The 24,329-nt window shown below is 39.4% G+C and overlaps 1 protein-coding gene across 1 annotated transcript; it reads right to left on the reverse strand.

Annotated features, from left to right (window-relative positions):
- Positions 1-444: 444 nt before the first annotated feature.
- On the reverse strand, positions 445-24,120 carry RpS8 (ribosomal protein S8). The gene is made up of 6 exons (XM_067158346.1): positions 24,080-24,120; positions 23,511-23,617; positions 15,793-15,892; positions 13,957-14,132; positions 8,024-8,153; positions 445-624 (listed from the first exon to the last, which is right to left on the reverse strand). The coding sequence occupies exons 1-6, from the start codon at positions 24,081-24,083 to the stop codon at positions 515-517; spliced, it is 627 nt and encodes a 208-aa protein (XP_067014447.1). The 5' UTR covers positions 24,084-24,120; the 3' UTR covers positions 445-514.
- Positions 24,121-24,329: the final 209 nt, after the last annotated feature.

Genomic DNA, 24,329 nt, shown 5'->3' on the forward strand with positions numbered 1-24,329 from the left:
TTATGAGGCACTCCAAACAAGGTAATGAGTAAGAGAATCATTTAAGGTTGGTAATTATTTTTACAAGTTGCTTTACGTTGCACTGACAGATAGGTCTTATGGCGACGATGGGATAAGAAACGACCAGGAGTTGGAAGGAAGCAGCTGTTGCCTCAATTAAGGTACAGCTCCAGAACTTGCCTGTGTGAAAATGGGAAACCATAGAAAACATCTTCAGGGCAGCTGACAGTGGGGTTGGAACCCATTATCTCCCAAATGCAAGAGCACAGCTGTACCCCCAACTCGCTCGGCAATGTAGGCCTCGTGGCAATAGTAACGGATGCTATCAACACAAGATTATAAAAGATTGTAAAATTATAAAAATCCTCAAGCAGTAAGCCAGCAAACAAGAAATCAAGATGGGGAAGAGGAAAAGGTTCAGCTGAGATTTAAAAAACAACACACTTGTCGCCTCACAGTTTTATTTTGTAGGCACTCCTCATAACATATAAACAAACATAATTAATTAATGTACCTATTTGCCTTTCTTAGCTTTGATTTTCCTCATGTAGAACTCAAGTTCCTTACCCTCAAGAATATACCCATCCGCTCGACCACACTGTCCAGGGCGACTGGCTATGCATGCTGAAAAAAAAAAGTTAATATTAACACCTAAAAGCATTAAACAAAGCAATAATACAATAGTATAATTGGACGACATCAAATACCAACACTCTAGTCATGAAAGTCAAACTTGCAAACTAAGGGAGTAAACTAAGTAACTTTCAAATAGTTACACTGCCCAGCAAAAAGTAGACCACAGTGTAAAGTCAGAAACACACAAACAAGAACAGACATGTTCTATTAGGGAGGTCTTATGGGCACAGAAACATGTGAGTCAAGAGATCATAAATCCCACGAGCTGCTTATAAAACTAATTGCTGGGTGGTATGATTGCACTTGCAGGCAATAAAACTGACCAAGTTTAAAAAAATTCTGCGATATGAGAGGAGGATTATCAATACAGGGTACAACTTCTGTCACAAGCAACAAAATTTCTCCAGTTTTCCTCTCACATTTGTTGAGTAAAGATATCTCTTAGCCGAGAAGGCACTCCAATAGTGAGTCTACGTACTTGATATTAACATGTTGGCTTTAGGATATACAGGGTGTTTACAAATGAATATCGGAGTTTTAACACCTTATAATATTGAATATGTTAAACTTACAGTTATACATTATATGTAAAATGAAAGAGCAACTCAAACAGTTTTGTTTGTTGGCACCAGTGCGCATGTACGTGCAATGGTTTCGCCGCAATCCGCTAGACAGCGGTAGTAGTACGTCGTTATGCCAGTGAGTTGTGCACCATCTTGAAGGAAAATGAAGTTCTCTGGCTCATTTTCTTCCAACTGAGGGAAGAGCCATTGCTCTAGTGTATCGAGGTAAGAAGTACCAGTTACAATACGTTCACCATAAAAGAAAGGCCCATAAACCTTTCGCCGGGATACGGCACAAAAAACATTCACTTTAGGGGAATCTCGTTGCATTTGTACAAACTCGTGAGGATTTTCTGAGCCCCAGATGCGCACATTATTATGAGTGTTTACATGTCCACTAAGGTGAAAGAACGATTCATCACTGAAAACAACACGATTCATAAACTCATAATCATGTAACAACATGTCGTTTGCGAAGTTGGCACGTCATTTGTGGTCTGCTGGCTTTAGAGCCTGTAATAACTGTTAACGGTAAGGATGTAGCTGTAAGCGTTTTCTTACAACTTTCCAAACGGTCGACGCAGGAAGTTGTAATTCACGACTAGCCTTCCGGACTGATTTCTTTGGGCTACGAGTGAATGATTCTCTCACTCGCTCAACAGTCTCTTCACTTAATCTTGGTCGTCCCTTGCTCTTCCCTTTACAAAGGCAGCCGGTGTCTTCAAACTTATGATACCATCTGCGAATGTTATTATCACTTGGAGGATCACAACCGAACTTAATGCGGAATGCACGTTGCACAGTAACTACAGATTCTGTCTTTGCAAACTGCAAAACACAAAAAGCTTTCTGTTCACTAGTCGCCATATTTGCTACTATCGCTGTCTAGCGGATTGCGGCGAAACCATTGCACGTACATGCGCACTGGTGCCAACAAACAAAACTGTTTGAGTTGCTCTTTCATTTGACATATAATGTATACCTGTAAGTTTAACGTATTCAATATTATAAGGTGTTAAAACTCCGATATTCATTTGTAAACACCCTGTATTCTCAAAAACCAACAATAAAAGTATCACAGCAAGACCAATCATCTCCGACGAGCTTCTATGATAAACTTGAAGGGCTTGGATGCAACTTGGCTGACCTTTACAATATTTTGGTTGATGTAGTTCACAGTTTGAAGCAAAGAGATTAGATACAGTAAAAATAACGAAACTCCAACCTTTGACGTTGAGAATAATGAACACAGGGCATAACCAATTTAATGTGATCAGCTCTAATAATACCTCCACAAACATTGCTAAAATAGGGCAGTAATTTATTACGTGTCTACCAGTCCACTTGGTATTAAAACGTTACAACACACTATTAAGGGGGGATGTCAATGAGAATGGTTGAAAATTTCGATTTTTTGAAAATGGTGTTTTTTGAATATTTGGGATGTTGTTTTTCATCTTGTGAAATTTTCATGGTAATATCTTTTCTAGAAGTGGCTGAAAAAATTAATGTTTATGTGGGTGCGAGAATGTATCGCACCAAGTTTCAACCTACTGTGTTGCTTTTGGATGCCCCAAGGATGACTGGTGTAAGTACAATATTTATAGTACTTACAAACATTCACTACCTCAGGCGTTATGAATGAAATAAAGCCAACATTCAGAGTTCTGGCTGACCCAGAATTACTAAAAAAGTGTATTCATGGGAAGACACAAAATAATAATGAAAGTTTTGACAACCTAGTGTGGGGTCAGTGTCCAAAAATTACATTCTGTGGACTGAAAGTGTTATCTATTGCTGTTTATAATGCTGTGTTGTGGTTTTATTGAGGGAAATAAAGGCAGAATTGATATGTCCATTGGTCTTGGGAGAAAGGTGCACTTTTGTTACAATGGATTTTCTAAAAATGATATCAACTTTTTGACCACACTGTATAATGTTTCTAACTGTAATAAAGCATTTAGACTCACTAATACCATTTTATTACATGTGCAAAATATGAAAATTCTCTCTTGATAAACAAGCCCACAGTGATTTTTTTAAACAAACACTGAATTATGACATCCCCCCTTAAAAATCTCTAAAACTGAGCCCCAGTTGAGCAACAAAAAAGATAACAGATGAACAATTAAGGTCATATTAAAAACAGGAAATATTTCAAAATCTAAACTTTTAATACAATGTTGAAAGGGAGCACAAGACAAATTGTAAGCTATATATTAATTAGTGCCATGTTTACAAGTACACTCAGAGTAACTATGACATGCAATTCATAGACTAAAGGCACCTGATCAAAACGAACAGGGCCATCAAGCAGTCTCCCAGCAGTTGTTTCATCACAGTGTACCATTCAAAACAAGAGCGAGACTGAAAAGTATGCACTGTTACACTAAAGTTCACTCTTCGGCTTAATCCCCTGGGGTGGCTTATAACCAGATACCAGCGAATAGCACAAGGATTTTTTTGTCACTTTTTCATCCCAACTAAATTTTCCATGATTAATTTTAGCATATTTGCAACGTTCGTGAACAAGAAAACCCAGCTTTTATTGATCATATAAAAGCATATTTAGCCATATTTATGTAGCATTTAACATTACTGTAAACACCACTTCATAATGCTTGTGCAGTTGCGTAAAGGGAAGTTTGTTAGACAATCTTCACTTGGCGGTAGTGGGATTTACCAAGAATGTGAGGTCACAGCTTAGGAGGGATAGGTTCTTTGGATGTAACTTGCACAGCATGAGCCTGTTTGAGACACCAAAAGTATGATTCATTGTGTGTGAGGAAGAAATAAATAGCTACTTCTCTCCCTCTCTGTCCTGATAACATTTGGTTTGCCTGGTCTGAGTAGAAAGGAATTTAAACCACAAACTATTTATGCCCTTAATAGTTCAGTGTAGTTTCAAGGTGCCTAAAGTAACCTGCTCTGTCAGTGCGAGGTTCCAAAGTTTTGTTAAAGAGTTATCATCGAAAAGTATTTTATATGTTACTTTGTTAACTGTGCGAGGTGAAAATTATGGCTAAGAAACGTTTTACAGTGCAACGACTTTGCAATACTGCTAAACACAAAAGCTGTGTAAAGAGAGAATTAGCACCGGAAAACAGGCAGTGAATGCTGTTTGAGAAACCACCCAGCAGCTCATCTACATCTTGGTTTTTTAAGGATCTTTGTGAAACAATGGTTTCATCAAACATTCCTTTCTATAAAGTGGTGGAACCTAGTTTCCAAACAGCCTGGAGAACCATTACTGTTGATATGCGAGAAGTTGGATGAGGCGAACAACTTCTCCATTGCTGTTTTTGACACTTCAAGGCGTTTGTTGTGGCCAGGTAAAGTATGAGAAAATGTGCTCACCTTTGTAATGGACGCTGCTCCGTACAGGGTAAAAGCAGCGAAATGTGTTCGAATGTTTATCAAAATACGGAAGTAGTGGAGACTTTCAAATATCTGGGGAGTGAATTAATGGAGAATGCTGCACTGGATGCTGGAATTAGTAAGAGGATTCAAGCCGGAAGCTGTTTCTATCATAGTGTAAGGAACATGTTATGTGCCAATGGAAGCAAAGGAAACTGTACGAGATGTATTACGTACCCATAACAACTTACGGAGCAGAAACTTGGACAATGACAAAGAAGGATGAGCGTTGAATACAGGCAGCCAAAATAAAGTTCTTGAGGATACAGAAGAGTAGAAGGGACAAAATAAAGAATGAGAAAATCCGGGAAGAAATTGGAGTGAAAAAAATGAATGATAGAATGGAGAAGAGCCGACTAAAATGATTTGGGCATATGAAGCAAAGGAGTGACGAAAGAATGCCAAAAAAGGTGATGGAAATGCAAATGCAAGGAAGAAGAGGGTGGACGACCACGATTGAGATGGAAGAACACAACCCAATGCAGTATTATAGAAAGAAACCAGGAGTGGAACACAGTGTTGGAGGAGTGGTGGAAAGACCGAAGAAAGTGGAGAGGAACCATATTTGCCCCTACCCGGCTACAGCAGGATAAAGGGAAATGATGATGCATGTAACGTGCTTCGCACATGCCCTACGTAGAGTGGCTGAAGAGGTCCAAGGGAACTACCTTGAAGTGGATAAATTCATTGCTAACGCCAAAAAGATTTTTGTTAAGGCTCCACTTTGTTTTCAGAAGATTAAAAAAAGCTCGGGGTGAAGTAGCTGACAAGGGTCAGGAAAAAATTACAGTGTGCTTGAACAAAATCCTGGTTATAAAACATTGTGGAAATTTGCCAACATTCTTTGTGGAACAGAAGCAAAATTCAACTAAAATGAACTGGAATTTCCTCCCATCGATTTCACTTTTCTTCCTTCCAAGTATGCCCCCATTACAGTGGGCAATGTAGAAAGAAGTTTCTACACGGACAAGGCTCTACGTGCTGACAATCGAAGGTCCTTCAAGTTTCACCATATGATATTGCATGTCGTCGTCCAGAGAAACTCTACTGAAAATGAAGGCTAAGTGGTATGAAAATTATTTCATCTCTAGGCAAAACTTACTGTTAAATGGAAATATAATTTTTAGTTTTATTCTTAGGTCATATTTGGGTATGTTTTAGGGCATAAATACATGCATATTTTTAGAGCTCTTAGGCCATATAAATCCGAGCCCTAGGGATTACATACAGTTAAAACTTAACACTGACCTTTGACACTGAGAAAAGTGCACACAAAGCATAGACAATCGAATGTGTTCAGGTCTAATACATAAACATCTGAAAACAATCTGAATATGCCAAGAATAATATTGCCCCAACAGGGTTTCAATTTATTATGTTTTCACCATTCTAATTGATGTTAAATGTTACAAATAAAAATCTCTAAAAACTGTGGTCCAGTTAGGCAGCAAACAAGATAACTAAACAACTAACCGAGAGATAAACAATCAAGGTTGTACTAAAATGGAAACATTTCACAAGCCAAACTTTTAATACAATGTTGAAAGCGAGCAGAGACAAATTTTAAAGCTATATTTATCAGTGTCATGTTTACAAGTACACTCAGAGTAACTATGACATGCAAGTCATAGACTAAGGGCACCTGATCAAAACGAACAGGGCCATCAAATAGCCTCCAAGCAGTTGTTTCATCACAGTGTACCATTCAAAAAAAGAAAGAGCAAGACTGGAAAATATGTACTGTTGCACAAAAGTTCACTATTAGGCCTAGTCCCATGAGGTGGCTTATAACCAGGCACTGTACCTACGAATGGGATTAGTTTGAAGTCCATCACAGTATTCCTTCTAGCCATCGGTAGACATACCAGCGCTATATTTCATTCTCTGCTTTCATTTAGTTCCACACCTCTCATCCTTACATCAACAAAAATCAAATCTAATAATCACATTGGGTCTCCCTCTACTTGTCTTACCCTACAATACCAAAGACATTATTTCCCTTGAGAAACTATCCTCGCCCTTTCACCTCACACGACTCACCAACGAAGCCGGCTTCATGAGATTTGTGCTAGACAGATTTTTCTCCCGGTACTCCAGTTTTCCCTGTCATTTTCAATTCCAGCAACACTCCCCAATATCATTTCATTTGCCAGCCATTAACCATTGCTCCAAGGGAGTGCGACAGGTTTTGGCAGCCTGCACAATTCCTATCCTCGCCGCTATAGGGGCTTCATTCATTTCAATCCTGACCTGGTCGAATGGCTGGAAACAGGCTGTGGATTTTTGTTTCGTGTTTATTTACAGATACATAAATATATATATATTAATATGTGCTCAATTTTGTCAAGTACAAATGTATGTTGCATAACTTATAAAAGTATTATATCCTAAGTGTCGTATTTTCAAAATATTCCTTCCACCGGTCCAGTGATTCCCTGGGATCTACTACAAGTTCATCTGATTTACACAAAACACTTTTTATTTCATTTCTTACTCCCTTTCAAAGATCCGTTACTGTCCAGGAAGGTCTCCCATCTGCTCCACCAAGCCTTTCCAGGTTATTACCGAAATATTCCGACACAGTCTTGATTCAACAGTACTTTGCTGTTTCACCTAAACACAAATCCCTGTCTCCATCAGTCCTTGTCTGAAACCATTTCTGATATGACTCCTTTTTATGTTTACATTTCACCATAATGTTTGCATTTGACCATACTTACACAGTTGCTTGCTGTTTCAACTACAACAATCCGTACATGCCACCCATTCTCATTCTATATCCCAAACCTGCTTACTGCCTATTATTTGGAACTTTTCACAAATATACACGAACTTCTGACGAATTATATACGCCTCTTAACCTTGACAACGTCGCCCAGTGCTTCAGAGAGTGTATCAAATTTGTACTCATCTGCATCCTCACATGGTTCAAAATTTTTCTCTTCCTAGTTTTCTACCCTTACCAAACACACCGAGACACACTGTCTTTGTTGACACGACCACTTTTACTCTCTTCCACAAGCCCGATTAACATTGAATCTCAATTCATTCGTCAAGTTGTTTCCTGTTTAATGGAAATTAGATTCCTTTACTCCCATACAATATTAAAATATTCTCTGCTCAGTAAATTTGAAGCTAGGATGCTACCCTACTGATACAGTCACTGTGAAATCTCTCCTCCAATGGGTTATGGGTATCCTGACTCTCAAGACTACTTATTAGGCCACTCAGCTGTTCCCAAGGGGCCATGAGCTAGGATGACTACAGTAGCTCACAAGACCAACCCCCTGAATACAAATTAAATTCCATACAAAAATAATATGGAGGGATATCTCAGCACGTCTGAAGTTGTAACTGTACACAACCAAAAACGATATAGTTGAAAGACAAAGAATAACTAAACTCACCGAGTACTCGAGACGACTGGAACTGTTCTTCTAGTGCAGTTTCCACTTTTGCTAACCTCTGTCGTGCCTTGTATTTCTTCTCCAACTTCTTCGACCTCTTCTTATTAAGAACAGCTTCTTCTTCAGGGGACTAAAATGGAAGAGAAAGGAATAAAATTATGAAAACACAACTTAAAAACATAGCAAGGGGCAAGGAAATAACAGTGATGCAGCTTGTGAAATCCACATACACTGTAATTGCATACAGTATGCAATGTCCGGAATAATGTATGAACAATTTAAAAGTCAAACGTAACTGTGTATCATATTTAATTTATTAGTATTTGTGATGTGTAATGGCCATATGTTAAACATCTGCCATGAATTCAAGTTCAAGGACATGTCTGATATGTACATTAAACAATTCTAAAAGAAAATTACTGTACAACAAAAATCTTCAATTAATACTCGTTTTCTTTCTCATGCTTCACTGAACAATACTGCAAAGGTGGTTGATAATCTTGCCAAATACACACTTACCCACGATTCAGGAAGGTAATTAACATCTATATATTTAAAGAGTTTCAGACCTGCCAACTTTTAAAAGTTGTAACTGTTTTTTTTGCGCCTTATCCCTTTCCACCCTGAGCCACACGATTGTGCGGGTTGGGTTTTTATTTTATTAAAAGAAATCTAGCCCGTTTCCCTGCGTCACACCGGGCCGCAATGATTGTGCGGGTTTCGCGCCTCAAGTTAAATTGTCCCTTTTTATTATCTTTTACATATTGATTTTGTTGTGAATCTTTTTAAAACATCCTAGAATCATCATAGAAGGTATACATATCCTTAACAATGCTACTTTTTGAACCTAGCAGTTATAATAAACTGTCAATCTGTAACTAGCATGATGTTGCAGGTTAGGGTTTAATTTGAGGTAATGCTGTGTTTCTAACCTCAAAAGTGATCATTAGTATTCTGGGAAGATCTCTCTAATTAAACATTAGTATACTTATGTGAATACCAAATACATGTATTTATATGAATTTTAGGGATATCAGAAGAAATAGCAAGGTTAACCTATGCATCTGATTGTGAGGACTTACTCAGTGAAGATAGTGATGACGAATAGGTACCTGAACCTATATCTTCACACGTAGGCAATTCTCATCACGGTGACGATATTGATGAAGAGGAAGAACACACAGGAGCTAATTATTCTACTGATAATCATTCTCTAATCATTTACCTACACGTCAATCACCGAGTCCCCAACCAGTATAGAACCGAAGACTACTTTTCAAAGAATATTCTGTTTATATTAAGTCCTATATTGATGTTTTATAACCTATTTTACTTCATATATTTGACTCACTGCAAATAAAATCATCCACTTACAGAATTTCACATTCTCAACATGTCATTCAGCAAAGAAATGTGCTCAAATAAACCATAACTAGTACGATCGTGCGGGTGGTTTTCCACGAGAATGGCAAAGAAAAGAGTTTTTTACGATTTTTCCAGAAATCTAGGCTCAAAATTACTTACATTGAAGTAAGAAAAAAAATTCAAATTTCAAAGAAAATATCTCAGGGTGGAAAGGGATATCCTGACATGTAACAAGACATTCATGACATAAATTTGAAGAATATTTAACACACTATACTATTCAATTGCATAATTTCTCATATTTTTTAAAAATAATTTTAATAAATGAATTTATTTATAGTGAAAAATTGCATCTAGAAGTCGTGTTCACTACACAAAATTTGAGGTTATTGCACAATGGACCCCCCCCCCCCGTACATTTTTGGCTATAAATGTGGAGAGAAAAAAAGTATGGTATCTCGCTCGCCTGGTATGAAAACCATCTTCTGGGGTGCTGACTGTGGAATTGGAACCCACCATCTCCCGAAAGCAAGCTCACAGCTATTTGTCATTTCATTCTCTTATGGTCTTAATCATGTACTCTAATTTTAGTGTTGGATGTTGTTAGTAAATGCAAACAGTGTCATAAGTTTTTAAGAATTTGTTTTTGCTCGTGATTTTATTAGCTATTCAGAGTACAGTATTACTTTTTACGAGGGCTGTCTCTCGCGCTTATATTGCATCAGCTGTTCTCTCAGGAGCAGAGCGCAGGCAACATAGAAGGCGATCAATAGACTTCATTCATAACTTTGCCTTTATCTCCACATTCCGAGTACCCTCCTATCATTGTTCCCACCTGCTTATACCAGAGATCATTCTCACTACTTTCATTATTAAATTGACGAGTGAACTAAGAATAAAATATCCTGAGTCCACCTAGCTTTCCTTCCCGTAAAGCAAATATGGTCTGAGAACAGACCGGTGTAAAGATTTTACTTGAGAAATGTTGTAAAAAGTATAAATCTGCATTTCAATAGGTTGAGCAAGGTTGTTTTAATGCACTGAAGACCACAGGGGCAATAAATGCATTTTGCAAGTTTTATGCTGTGTGGTGTGACTTAAACCTTTATATATACTTAATTTCTTGATTTAGTGATGCTATGAAGGATTCTAGTGATGTAGGAATGTTACAGCGAAAAAGTTAACTTATCACCTTGTTGTTGGTTTTAAATGAGATGTCGTAATTTGCTCCGTAACAATTTCACAATAAAAAGGAAAATTTAATTTAGTGACTCAGAGAATATATTTTCTGGCTGAAATACATATGGGCAACCTTGGAGGCAGCAGTGTTGACAGTGTATTTTCCGCTAAATTTGGCGGAATTACAAGATGGTCGGCGGAGAAATATATCATTTAGCGGACAGCGGATTTTTTGGCGGAATTTCGTATTTTATCCATTTTACGTTTTTTAAAATTTGTACTCCAGTCTGTCTCTGAGCTATTCCATATATCTTCTCAGGAGCTAGAAGTCACATGAGGAAAACATGTTATTTGGATTTGTTATGAGATCATGGTATCAAATTTGTAGGGGGCGTATTTTTTGGTATTAGCGATACGCACAAAATTTTTCACATCTTCTTTCCAGCCTATATATGAGCTTGTGGGTACCTTACCGTATTTTAGCGAAATGAACTCGCGAAATCTGATTTATTACGCGAATCGTGCAAATAATCACGAAATATACCCCACTTGGTACGAAAAATGCGAAATCGTATCGAAAAAATCTCCAATAAACGTTTAAATGCTTCTGAGAACATGACTATAGTAGTTTCCTTCTCAGTTGATTGATAGCGCTGTATATTCTCTACACAAATGCACACAAAGCAATGTGGCCTGTGTATCGGAGGTATGTGTATTCAGTTCCGCGATCTCTAAAGGCAATCATTAAAAATCGATATCTTATTGATTACAGCAAATGGCGCTGTGTTCTTAGCAAGATCGGTTGTAGATACAGCAGTGAGCATTATACTCTTTCGCAGCGAGAGTTCGCCACTTATGAAACTTTATCAGCAAATGTCAGCATCTAAGTATAAAAATGCTGAAAACTAAAGTCACAACAGTTTTTCCGAGGGCCGAGGAATACAACAGTGAGGTCTTCTATGTATTTGATGCTGCAAATACTGTAATGTTCGCATTACAGTGAAAACGAAGAGACACGTGCGATAAATACTGTAGAGAATCAGAAACACACAAAAAGAAAAAGAATGAAGCAAATGAACATAATTTTAAGAGGCAAATAACAATCAGCGATACTTTAGACATCGCAAAGGAGTTGAAAAGTGGTAGAGAGCAATTTGTAATAGACACAACAAAAGCATTCACGTAAACCAGCATTTCTATAGAAAAACTGGATAATCCTGGCATGAGGACATGGATGAATATAAAAGGAAAGATAAATAATACCGACTTTATTATAAAATATGACGATATTAGTAGGCCTATTGTAAATAAATCGCACCGAGCTCGATAGCTGCAGTCCCTTAAGTGCGGCCAGTATCCAGTAATCGGGAGATAGTGGGTTCGAGCCCCACTGTCGGCAGCCCTGAAGATGGTTTTCTGTGGTTTCCCATTTTCACACCAGGCAAATGCCGGGGCTGTACCTTAATTAAGGCCACGGCCGCTTCCTACCAATTCCTAGGCCTTTCCTATCCATCGTCGCCGTAAGACATCTGTGCCGGTGCGACATAAAGCAAAAAAAAAAAATCGCCTGTTTGAGTTGTAATAACGTTATTGTTTTTACGTCCCACTAACTACTTTTACAGTTTTCGGAGACACCGAGGTGTCGGAATGTTGTCCCACAGGAGTTCTTTACGCGCCAATAAAACTAGTAACACGGGGCTGACGTATTTGAGCACCGGACTGAGCCAGGATTGAACCTACCAACTTGGGCTCAGAAAGCAAGTGCCTTAACTGTCTGAGTTACTCATCCCCGGCCAGGCAGCACCAGCATATCCATAAATATCATCCAGGGATATATGGCTTTGCAAAATGCAGTGAAAGCACATCTGATAGAAGAGAAGAAAGAAGACATTGTTAGTGAAGTTTTAGGAGGTTCGATAGAAGACCACAGTAAATTTGCACCAGGTGTTCGCAAGCATTATGGTTTCCGACGTGTAATGTGGCCAGTGAAAGGGGCTGCTTTGTTTACAAAAATATACTTTCTGACTGTCGCACAACTCTGAATCCTGATAATGTCGAAACCATGCGTAGTTTTTACTTTGGAGACAAGTCATTCAAAATGTAAAAACGTGTAGAACCAAACCAAACCCAACCCCACGGCTCTTAACGCCCTGAAAGGGCCTTGGCCTGCCCAGTGACCGCTGCTCAGCCTAAAGGCCTGCAGATTACGAGGGGTCGTGTGGTCAGCACAACGCATCCTCTCTGCCGTTATTCTGGGCTTTCGAGACCGAGGCCGCCATCTCACCGTCAGATAGCTCCTCAATTCTAATCAGGTAGGCTGAGTGGTTCGAACCAGCCCTCAGGTCGAGAGAAAAATCCCTGACCTGGCCGCGAATCGAACCCGGGCCCTCCTGGCGAGAGGCAGGCGCGCAACCCCTACACCACATGACCGGCAAAAAAGTGTAGGCTATGTATAAATTCCTAACTTCCGCCTAACTTCGTTTCGAGGTTTCAGTGATTTATATAGGCCTATTTATTTCTATAACATTTTGTATATTTGGTTGTTCTAAGGTTTAATAACAATTTAATACATTACAAGTGTTCACTTTAAAACCCCTAATCACAAAATTAGTTAGATTTACCCCATACCATAAGGAATATTTCACAAGAAACATCGATCAGTATGACAATTTATTTCACGAAATACCTACCGAAATAGTGTTAGTTTTAACACCGAAATCAACAGTTTTATTTCACCAAAAAACAAGGCCCTTACAAATTTGTAATGTGTGGGGAAAGGTTCCTTATCTCTTAGTAGACGAATGACGATAGATAATGAAACTGTGAGAGAGTAGCATTTATGTTTATGCTAAGAAGGAAGACCATTTAATGAACTGGCCTGTTCTGTGTGTGGCCCTTGAGGTAGGGGATTGAACTAGTTTGCACCCAGCAGTAAAACGCCAACAAGTTTTAGCTCGCCGGCAGGGGGTTAATCCCAGTGAAACTCACAGATCAGGTGAGTGCAGATATTTACTTTTATTATTATTATTATTATACTACTATTATTATTATGCTCATTATTTGAGATTGGATTTCTTGGCGGAATTTTAGTAGTATTTAGCGGATCTTGAAAATATACGTTGGCAACAATGGGAGCCAGAGAAGAACATAATACGGAAAGCACATGCATAAGGAATGTGGCATGTTGACACCTCTGCAGATTATTTACAAAGTTCCTCTTATATTTACAGCATTAAGTGCAAAGTGCACTTTAAATAAACATGGCACCATCAGATAATAAAGAATTATAATCATGTCCTCAGATGACACGCATGAAAAACATCATTAGTGCCAATTACAGGTAGCCTATACTTCAAAATAATAAAACATCAAATTTGAAGATAACTTACAAGTTTGGTAGTCTTCTTCCTACCCAGGGGAAGGGCATAATGTGCCTCGTACCACTGCCGGAAGGGAGTGGCATCAATAACTACAATGGCATTCTTCACTAAAGTCTTTGTTCGGACCAATTCGTTATTGGAAGCATTGTACACCACATCAATGATACGGGTCTTGCGAGCACATCCTGCAAGAAAAAAGACAAGGCACACTATGAGGAATAGTTTTTGAAGCAGAAACCAAGCCTAGTTATCTATTAGCAACAAAAGAGTACAGAAATCTCAAGAAAATAAATACCATATTCACTCATATACTGCACCTCTCATCAGTCTTTCATGAACTGAAGTATCTCTCATCAGTCTTTCATGAACTGAAGTATTTAATTAAAGGTCATTAATTATGACTGATGGTTACTGTTTGCGACTGGTTAGATTATGCAATACTGGAAAGCACTGCCAGTGACAAGGTTACGTCCCTTTAGCCAGAAAGCACTGGATGTGATGAAAAGCATGGGACTCGCCAATCACATTCATCAAAGTTTTGACGGATCTATCTCAATCTTCTGACATCAATAGATTTCCAGCTACTAATATCACTGAACAGGGTGGTTATGGGTGATATAAACATGTTTCCTAATTAATAATTCAGACTTCCTGCCTTATTTGGCTAGATTTTGAGTTAATTTTGACAATTTCTTTCTCCAAGACGTTACACGGGCATGGGGTGGAGAGTAGAAATTATTTAAATTTTGCTAGTGTTTTGAGCTGCTGTTGAAATGTTCTTACATTGTACTACATGTACTTCATCTACACTTAGTTTTTTACTGATTTTGTTAATTTCTACATCTTTTGTTACTTCCTGATACAACTAATGGGTGGAAGATGTAAAGCAGCTCCAAGGAAAGGGATACATTCAGACTGTGAACCATTCTAGTGAATAGAACAAGAGGTTTCAGTTCATAATGAACATGAAAAACTCACGATTCAAAATACCTAGGAGAAATTATGCTGATTTTCATCATTACGTCGCACATATGTATCAAGGGTACGAGGCAGGGATTACCTATCCCTTCCAAACACCAATGAAATGTGCACTATTATAGTTGTGGCTAGCAAGCCAATACTAAAGAGCAAGTAGTGATGTGTGTACTACTGTCCCCACTCCTCCCAGGTAGCCTATGGCTCACACATGGAGTATCCTGACTTGGTTGCCCGACTAATTATCCTATAAACCATTCTACCGCCAGAGAACAGGCAGCAGCAAAGCACTCAGGTGAAGCATGAGAGGAGCTGCCGTGGTCTCCACTCCTGCTAGGCAACCTATGGCTCGTACAGAGAGTAGAGCCTCCAGCGCCATTAGGTAATAATGTTATTGGTACATCCTGCTAGCTACTTTGACATTTTAAGAGACGCCGAGGTGTCTGAATTTTGTCTTGCAGGACAATTATTTTGTCTCACGTGCGAGTAAATCTAGACACGTGGATGACATATCTGAATGCCTTCAAATACAACCGGACTGAGCCAGGACCAAACCTGCCAGGTTGGGGTCAGAAGTCCCGTGTCTTAACTGCTTGACTTACTCAGCCTGCCAGTGCTATTAGGATGCCTGGATGGAAGAGCATGTGAAGTGTGTGATATTAGAAATGGTACATCAATTACTACACATTAGGAGCAAATTATGAGAGGGTAAATCAAATGAGTGATATATATCTTGAGCAATATCAGAACGCTGTGGGAAAATTGTCAGCAAAACCACATTCTGCGTAGGTAAGGAAGGTCATCATATTTGCCACACAGAGATATATTTGTTTATTTAAGGTAGTAATAGGTAGTAAAAAGCAAAATTACCTTCAGAGCCCCACGCGAAGTTGCCATGATCCAATCGCAGAGCACGGTACTTCTTGTTTCCACCCCGAGTCCTTACAGTATGAATACGTCTTGCACCAAGCTGAAAGCACAGAATTATTAACATTATTAGAGTTGCAACAAACCATCAGAGTAAAGGTACTAGACTACCATGTAGATTGGCCTCAGTACGTTAGAGGTGAATTAAGCCCTCACAGAGTTCAGGAAATATGCTAATGCATAAGATCATCATATACCAATCTTCATTAGAACCTAACATGTTTCATTACTAAAATTATTTTTTTATATCGATTTAATGAACAAACAGGTCTTATCACAACAGGATAGGAATGGGAAGGTAGTGACTATGGCCTTAACCAGCATCCTTTACACTGCAGAGAAGGAACTTATACATTCACATCAGAAAAGCACACAACCACACAACTACCACATTTTCGAACTGCCATAGGAACTGCAGTCTAACATGCCACCAACCAACTTTCAACATAGTTTTCAGATATGCAGACGTTCTAGAAATTGTCTCATATAGGAGTTCCTTTATGTACCACTGAAATTATGAACTCTAGGCTGGCAGATTGAACCAGTTATGCAGGGCTCAGAAAGTCTGTTCTTTCGCCACCTGAGTCAGTCTATCCAACACTTTTAAGAAACCCTGCATAGGAGATCCTCACAATACAAATTTTCAACTGCTCATGCTGCGAACCAGTGGATGTGTGAATGTTTCCAAATCTCAAGACAGGGATCAAAACCAACAGTAGTTTTAAGACATTATCTTGGATAATGCTTAGTTCAGTAAACAATTTCCTATCCAAGTTTACCGAAACTAAGTTTAAATTTCAAACTGAATTTGAACCTTAATTTTTTTTTTTGATGCATGGAAATATACTGACTACATGCTGCCCCACTAACACAAATAAAATCATTACTTTAGCCCTCGAGACAATATTTTCACAACCGCGGAACAACTGTAGTTTCTTTACAAGCTCGCGGCCTTCTCGGGGAGGATGTTGTCAAGCGGTGCTCAGTGCTGCCAGCCTCTGTACTCAGGAACTAATGAGCAAGTGGTGTTTCAATAGCTGCTGGTGTTGATTATTGTTACACGATTAGTGACAACTTGTTCTTGCCGTGTGGACAATTAGGATAGGACCTGGACAAGACCAGTGATGATATAGGGAATAAGCAAAGGGGTTCTGGGTGCGCAAGCCGCGAAACGGCCCTAGGCCTCTAGTTTCGCGTGGAAACACGATTGGTCTGGACTGGTTCTTGACATGCGGACAGTTAGGGTAGGACCCGGACGTGTGGTTCTTGCCGTGCAGACGGTTAGGATAGGATCTGGACAAGACCTGTGATATAGAGATAAGGAAAGTGGGCCTGATCAGAAGCCACCCTAGGCCTCCAGTTTCGTGTGGAATCAAGACTGGGTGAAGGCTGCAGCAACGCTTTATACTCTCCTCTACATTAGGGTAAGTTTTACAACATTTTATTGTTGTTCTGTATTGTACATTGTTTCCTTAACGTGTTACATTTGCTTGCGCCTTTATTATTCTGGGGTTGGTAACGGATGGCAGGGATGGAGGTTTTCTTATATTAGCGATAAGCACGATATGCAGTATGTCGGTGATATTCATTTTTTTAGCACCTTTAACATTATTGACGGGAATGAGATCAAGTGCCACTTTACGTTCGCCAATAGGAATGAAGTAGCTACTTCAAAAATGAAAATTGCATGTAATAGTTCTTGGGACGGGATGGCAGGTTCCTGGACATCGCAATAAACACATCTCTCCTCTGAGATGCATTCCAAGTAAGATTTCATTAATTTCCACTTATAATGATATTAGAAATATCTTCTAGGGCTGGAGTTTTACCCAAACACGTTTATAAGTAGGTTCAGTGTCTTGAAAAATAATTTATTGTAAATGAATTGCCACATAATTTGGCAGCAGAAAACATTAATATCATAGATAAGAAAACAGACCATGCAACACACACAAATGGTGGGCCATGAAAGAACAAAACTGCAACTATAAACAGGAACTTATCATCGTTGCCAGGAAAAACCTACTATGCGATAATATTTTTGGAGATATACTGACCCGCAGCACATATATTAAGAAGAGCGAGAATGCCTTGACAATATTTACACAATATTGCACCTTAGATGACAGAACCTTACTGCCCAAAGTTCTAAGATAAATTTTTTAACACAGGAGGTTTCGTGCCGGCAGCGACGTTACACTACCCTACTTCTCGGATATTCCAGGTTATAATACCAATATAAATGGTCCGTTATTGGACATTATAAATTTTCCAGCTAACTCATTCCTGGTTGCCAGCGTTTCGCCCTCATGTGCTAGGGTGGGCTCATCAGTTGGTACCTAGCACACCTACCAATACGCTGGCCAGTGCATACCGTGGAGGCCACTGCGTAGGCTAACTGGAGCCACCGGCAGTGCCAATGCACTAAGAGAATCAACATCTATATTATTCCAGGTTATGTTCTATCGTGGAGACTGAAAAAGCCCAAGCTTTGGATAACCTCAAAAGTGTTTCAAGATTAGCCATAATAGTCAAAGTATATAAAGTGGTTCATTTATCTACTTAGGATGTTTGATCGACACTCAAGTATGGCATTGATTATCTGTCTCGACTACTCTAAATATGTTTACATCTTCGTTCCAGTCAGCTGATACTTAATTTTAGTCTTTCATTTCATATTAGCGGCCGATGACCAGGCCCCATAAAAGGATAAAAATCATCTCATGGTTCATCACTCGTCAGTATGATTGTCTTTACAATTAGACATAGTCGCCTACTAGCCGCATTCCTTAAAGGTTTTTCCTATTTTACTGATTAACCATTCCCCATAAAAGTTTAAAACAGAGATATGTGCTCATTAACTGAAATAATTTTGTTGGCAAATACAAATTTTACTGTCATCTGTTATCTTGGTGTTGTTAGCTAAAAACAAAGATAACCGCACCCACCCATGCTGGTGAATGTGACCCTTAGACAATGTAACGTTCTTCAGTCACATTGGGGAGGAGAAAGAAATATCTTGCAGATTTTCTGTTAAAAAGGCACTTTTTTCTTAAATAGCACAGTGCACAATTTCTTCCATGCAGTCGCTAAACTCTACACTTCTCTGCATTAGGGTACGCATCAAGGATCAATCATTACATTCCTTGCTTAGGATAAGTGTCACAATGCAAATTATATTGATCTTCAATTCTGGGAGTGATGCCACATTTTATAAATTTTCAAGTGGTAAGGAGAAATGTTGCATGATATGCGTTCAGTTTCAGTTATAAAAGTAAATATATTTCGAGGAGCAGGTCTCCAGCCTCAATAATGAACATTTTGCTCTCCTACAAGTAATATGTGGGGACAAATTTCATGAGTCACATTTCCGATTTTAATTTTATTGGATTCGTTAACTTGTAAAGATTCCCAAAACTGGTCCAAGCCATATTTTGCATTGCTTTTTAAGACACTGAAGGCCAGCCCGGGAAATCTGTCTTCACGTACTGAATTAGTTCTCAGCTTGCTGTGTTGTTAGTAGGAGCTTGAACTCTTTGCCATCATGTCGTGGAATAGTAGAATCATTGATGTTAGTGCCGATATTTTCTCCACATTATGATCAATGTTACCATGAAAACAACCTGTACATGGGTGAGCCTATGTGGGCACCTGGAGACAAAGGAGGTCTGGGGGCTTGGGCGTAAGCCCCCAGGTTAGAAGCCGCAAAGCGGCCCTCAGGCCTTTATGGTAGTATCCTGCGACACCTCCATCGCTCCGGATACGTTAGGGTAGGTTAGTGACAAAACAATTGGTCAGTATAGGTTGGTGACACAGCCCAGTGGTCTGGATCAAGTAAAGGGGCCCAGAAGTTAGAAGCCGCGAAGCGGCCCTTAGGCCTCTAGTAACCCGCATGACACCTCCTTTGGTCTGGATACGTTAGGGACTGGTACTGCAAAAATTCAGAACAACTTACATTTACCAGCGCACTCATCTGGGCACGAATGCACTGCCGTGTTTCTCGCGAAGGGTTTGATTGTGCGGTGGACAGAGCTACCAACTGTTCGTATAAAAAAGTGGTCCTAGTGCAGCGGCGCTACTTTTGAATTTACGAATCTCGTGACAAAGCCATTGGTCTGGATCAAGGAAAGGGGGTCTGGGGGCATAAGCCCCCAGGTAAGAAGCTGCGAAGCGACCTTAGGCCTCTAGTATCCTGCGTGACACCTCTATTGGTCTGGATTGGTTAGGATAGGTTAGTGACAAAGCCATAGGTCTGGACCGAGGAAAGGGGGTCTGGGGGCATAAGCCCCCAGCTTAGACGCCGCCCTAGGCCTTTATTATCCCGCGTGACACCTGCATTGGTCTGGATGAAGCAAAGTGGGTCTGGGGGCGGAATCCCCAGGTTAGAAGCCGAGAAGCGACCCTAGGCCTCTACTATCCCGCATGACACTTCCATTGGTCTGGACTGGTTAGGGTAGGTTACTGACAAAGCCATTGGTCTGGAATGGTTAGGGCATAGGTTGGCCACTCGGCTGAGTTCCTGTTTAAGACAAACTTTCCTGCTGACAAGTTTTTTAACCCTCCAAGTGATATGAGTCGTTAATAACGACTCATTTTTTAAGAGCCGTATTGCTGGACAACCATTCAATTAATATCAGCGAACTCTGCACTAATCGAGAGTTCAGTTCATTGGCTATTTTGTGTTGATAACAGTGACAAAAGCATTTATCATCAGCCCTGTAGCAGAACCAGTAAAAAATATTGGAGAAGAATATTTTTCAATCTTCTCGACATCGCTGTATTTGATGCATTTGTTTTGTATTCTAAGAATACAGATAAGCGTACAGACCAAGATGAGTTCGTGGACTGCACTGTATTAGATTTACCAGATGGAATTCAGCCTGAACATCCAAGACTCAGCCAACAAGATGAACATTGTCTTCAAGATTTACCTGGTCGAAAAGAAAGATTATGCATAGTTTGTTCGGAAGATCCGGCCATAAAAAGAAAGCGAAGCAACTTCTGGTGCCCTAAGTGTAATTGTGGCATTCATCCTACTTGCTACCATAAGTTGAAACACTTATACAGGCCCAAAGTAAAGGGGAAGAAAAGAAAAACTCTTGCAAGTGACTTGAAGTAAACAATTATGCCCGAGGAGGAAATGTACATAGTTTTGTTTTTTTGTACATAACTTTCTGTTCTTTAGTTTTATGGTAAATATGTACTCTAAGTCTTTTGTTGCTAACAAAATGGTGAACATTTTATGCATTTACCTTTTGTTTCGGTCTTTTATAATTTTGAAGCTACGTACAATGAAAGTTAAAATGTTTTTTCAAAAGTGAAAAATTGCATTTCACCACCCCCAATAAAATGAAATCAAGGTATGTACCCAATATTATTACATAATCACATTCACTGGTTTATTCTGAACCAAAAGATATGTAATATATTTTACTGTCATTTTGTATTTTTTACGAATTAAAAAAACCTTGTACAAAGACGTTACAGTCGCTTATCGCTTAAGAGGTTTTTACATACCACTTGAAGGGTTAAAGCTGCAAGCGTGCTGTACCCTACCTGAATAGAGTTCTTTCTTGCATTCACTTGTGTATTTATTGTGCAGTTGTGTATTCCTTGTGCACGGGTTGGTAACAGAATTCATTTTACTTCAGTGCTGGGAGTGACGTCATATTTCATTGGAAATGCTGGTACGTAGTTAGGTGATGGACTATGGCGCGTACGTCATACTGAATTTTTGGATGCTAATGATTTAACGGCTAACACTACACAGAGAGCAACTGTAAAGAGAAATCCTTGCAACAGTTGAACATCATAAGTACAAAAACGCACAAACAGGGCATTCCTACAACACTGCTTATAAACAGACTGTTAAATGGAGCTTTGAAAGGTATCACACCATACAGACTACTAAGCACCCTACTGATAATAGGCCTACGGAATTTTCCACATTTCAGGCAGATATCTTGAATATTTTTCGAGTTGCAGTAATTTGAATGCAAAAGTGTAATTTCCTTCTTGGAGGCTTGAACTATACTCTACTTGGGGTAGCAGCCGGTAGAAATATAGAAAGCGGCCCGCAAGGTTTAAAACATAAAATATTCTTTTAAATGCTGCTATTCTCACCTGAAAATGATTGCGGAAGAGGGATGTGTTCAATACGCTAGCCAGGGACCAACCCACCCGCCCCTAGAAGTACATTTGCTTTTATAACCAAAAATACTGTTTTACACGCCATACTCCATTGCTTTTATCGGTGATTGGTTCACGTATGAAAGAGGATGTCATGGACACCTAGGATGAGGCCGAGATTGTGTTACCAACCATTGCAGGAGAAAAAAATTATGAAGCGGCCAGGGAAGTTTGAAATGGCCTCGGCGCGAGATAGAAAGATCATTTATTAGCTTTAAGGTATTTTTGCACCTCGAGGCCAATCTCTGTCATGAGAACAAAGGCTCTTAACAATGGCCGCGGCGCATACTGCCCGCATGACAAGAGAAAACGTAATTTAGTAGCTGTAACCTATCATTTTAAATCCAGGCCAAGCTCTGTCATGAGAACAGAGCCACACTCCCTTCGAGAGGCTCTTAACTATGGCCGCGGCGCATACTGCCCGCACGGCAAGAAAAAACGTAATTTAGTAGCTGTAACCTATCATTTTAAATCCAGGCCAAGCTCTGTCCGGGTGCCACACTCCCTTCGAGAGGCTCTTAACTATGGCCGCAGCGCATACTGCCCGCACGGCTAGAAAAAACGTAATTTAGTAGCTGTAACCTACAGCCATTGCAAACCAACAAGAAGACAGCTGTACAAGCAACAGTTGGCAGCATTGTCGTTCCTCGCGGCGCTCCCTCTAAGCGCTTCTAGTGCGACAGTGAACTCGCTTGCGCCACCTACTGGTGGCTCGTGTTACTAATCCTTGCGTGCCGCTTTCTATAGTTATGCCGAACTATCCACTACTTGGGGCAGCAGCCACTGTTTGATGCCAGTGGTAAATGTGTTAAGGAATAAATTATTTAAAAGTCCTCAATGACATTTCACTTTGCGTGTGTAGTCCAGTGGTAAAAGAACATCCCTATGCACACAGAAGTATCGCCCCGGATGAAAGGTACATGCAGGAAAATAATATTGCCTGGAACGTGTTTATATACGGAAAAACAGGTGGTTGTGATTGTTTTAAGAGCAAGTACAACTAGGCAGCCATACACTAAATAACACTAATCAAAGGGAGAAAAAGGGGATCAGACATTTCCAAAAATATTTACATGGAAGAATGTGGGAACCAAAACCGTTAAATAACTTACTATTAACTTTTTTCAAAACGACTTTTGAACATTTCAAGATGGAACATTTTGTACCCAAGTGGGTTACATATTGCGAGTGCATACCCCCCCACCCCCCCTCACACAAAAACCACGCACTGATCGGTACTTAGAAACAATTTTGACCCCAGAGAAATGTCAAGACTTGGAACAATAGTAAGGTAAACAAGATTAAACATTCAAAATGGTTAACTAAAGAAAAATAAATGCTCTTAATCTCAATACACAATCAAGAAAATAGCGAACAACGGAATATGAAAGCATGGTAAAATGCTGTGGGACAAGTTCAAACATATTACACTCGATATCCAAATACTTAAATTGTACTGAAAGATGGCTTACCTTGGTATTGGCAGCCGGACGACCAAGTTCAAACTTCCTCTTCTTACGGAGAGGTTTCCTCTTTCCTCCTGTAGCTCGGCGCTTATGCCAGTGATCACGGGAAATACCTACGAGAAAATTATACCAGTTTCAATTTGTATACCCTTGTCTCAGCATGCAAACCCTACTGATGGCTAGTTTTAATGCAACGTCAGAACGCTGTGGGATAGTTTGTCGTCAAAACTACTTCGGAGTAGGTAAGGTAAATCATCACAGTTGCTTAGCACGTAAATACAGATTCCTAATTATTATCTACAAACATTTACAAGTTATAAGAGCATACCTTAATACAAGAGACATGAAATAAAGTTATACGTACCACATGGCAATCGCTCACGGGCGACAACATTTTGATACCGTATTTCATAATAGCAAAAAAGAATTGATCGCAGAAGGAAAGTCAAATTTTATGGTTACATATAAAGAGAAAAGTTGTTTAAGAACATTAACAAATTTTTAAACTAAGCTTCATCAACAATCATTCCAACCGATGGCTACAGATTCTAAAAACACCGAACGAAACAACTTACCCATATCGCCGACGATGTAAAAGAACCGGATACGAGTTCACTTGTTCACATGAGAAGCGTCTTTCCGGAAGTCAAAGTATATCAAGTACTACTTCACAACTGTTATAAGTATTTATTGGCGAAAGAGAATCTCAATACCTAATATAAAAGGATATCCTAATTTTATATTGGTAATAGTATGCCAATAATCTCTATCAGGAGTTCAATTACTTGCATTTAAATCATGAGGATCATTGCGCATATGTCTACC

This window comes from Anabrus simplex, chromosome 14, assembly GCF_040414725.1.
Source record: "Anabrus simplex isolate iqAnaSimp1 chromosome 14, ASM4041472v1, whole genome shotgun sequence".
Classification (NCBI taxonomy): Eukaryota; Metazoa; Arthropoda; class Insecta; order Orthoptera; family Tettigoniidae; genus Anabrus; species Anabrus simplex.

Bases quoted from the DNA above. Each gene is read 5' to 3' on its own strand.
- RpS8 (XM_067158346.1), bottom strand. The intron at 15,893-23,510 runs GTAAGCCATCTT...CTGTGCTTTCAG, and splicing joins GTCCGGCTGCCAATACCAAG to CTTGGTGCAAGACGTATTCA. The intron at 8,154-13,956 runs GTAAGTTATCTT...CTTCCATTTTAG, and splicing joins GGAAGAAGACTACCAAACTT to TCCCCTGAAGAAGAAGCTGT.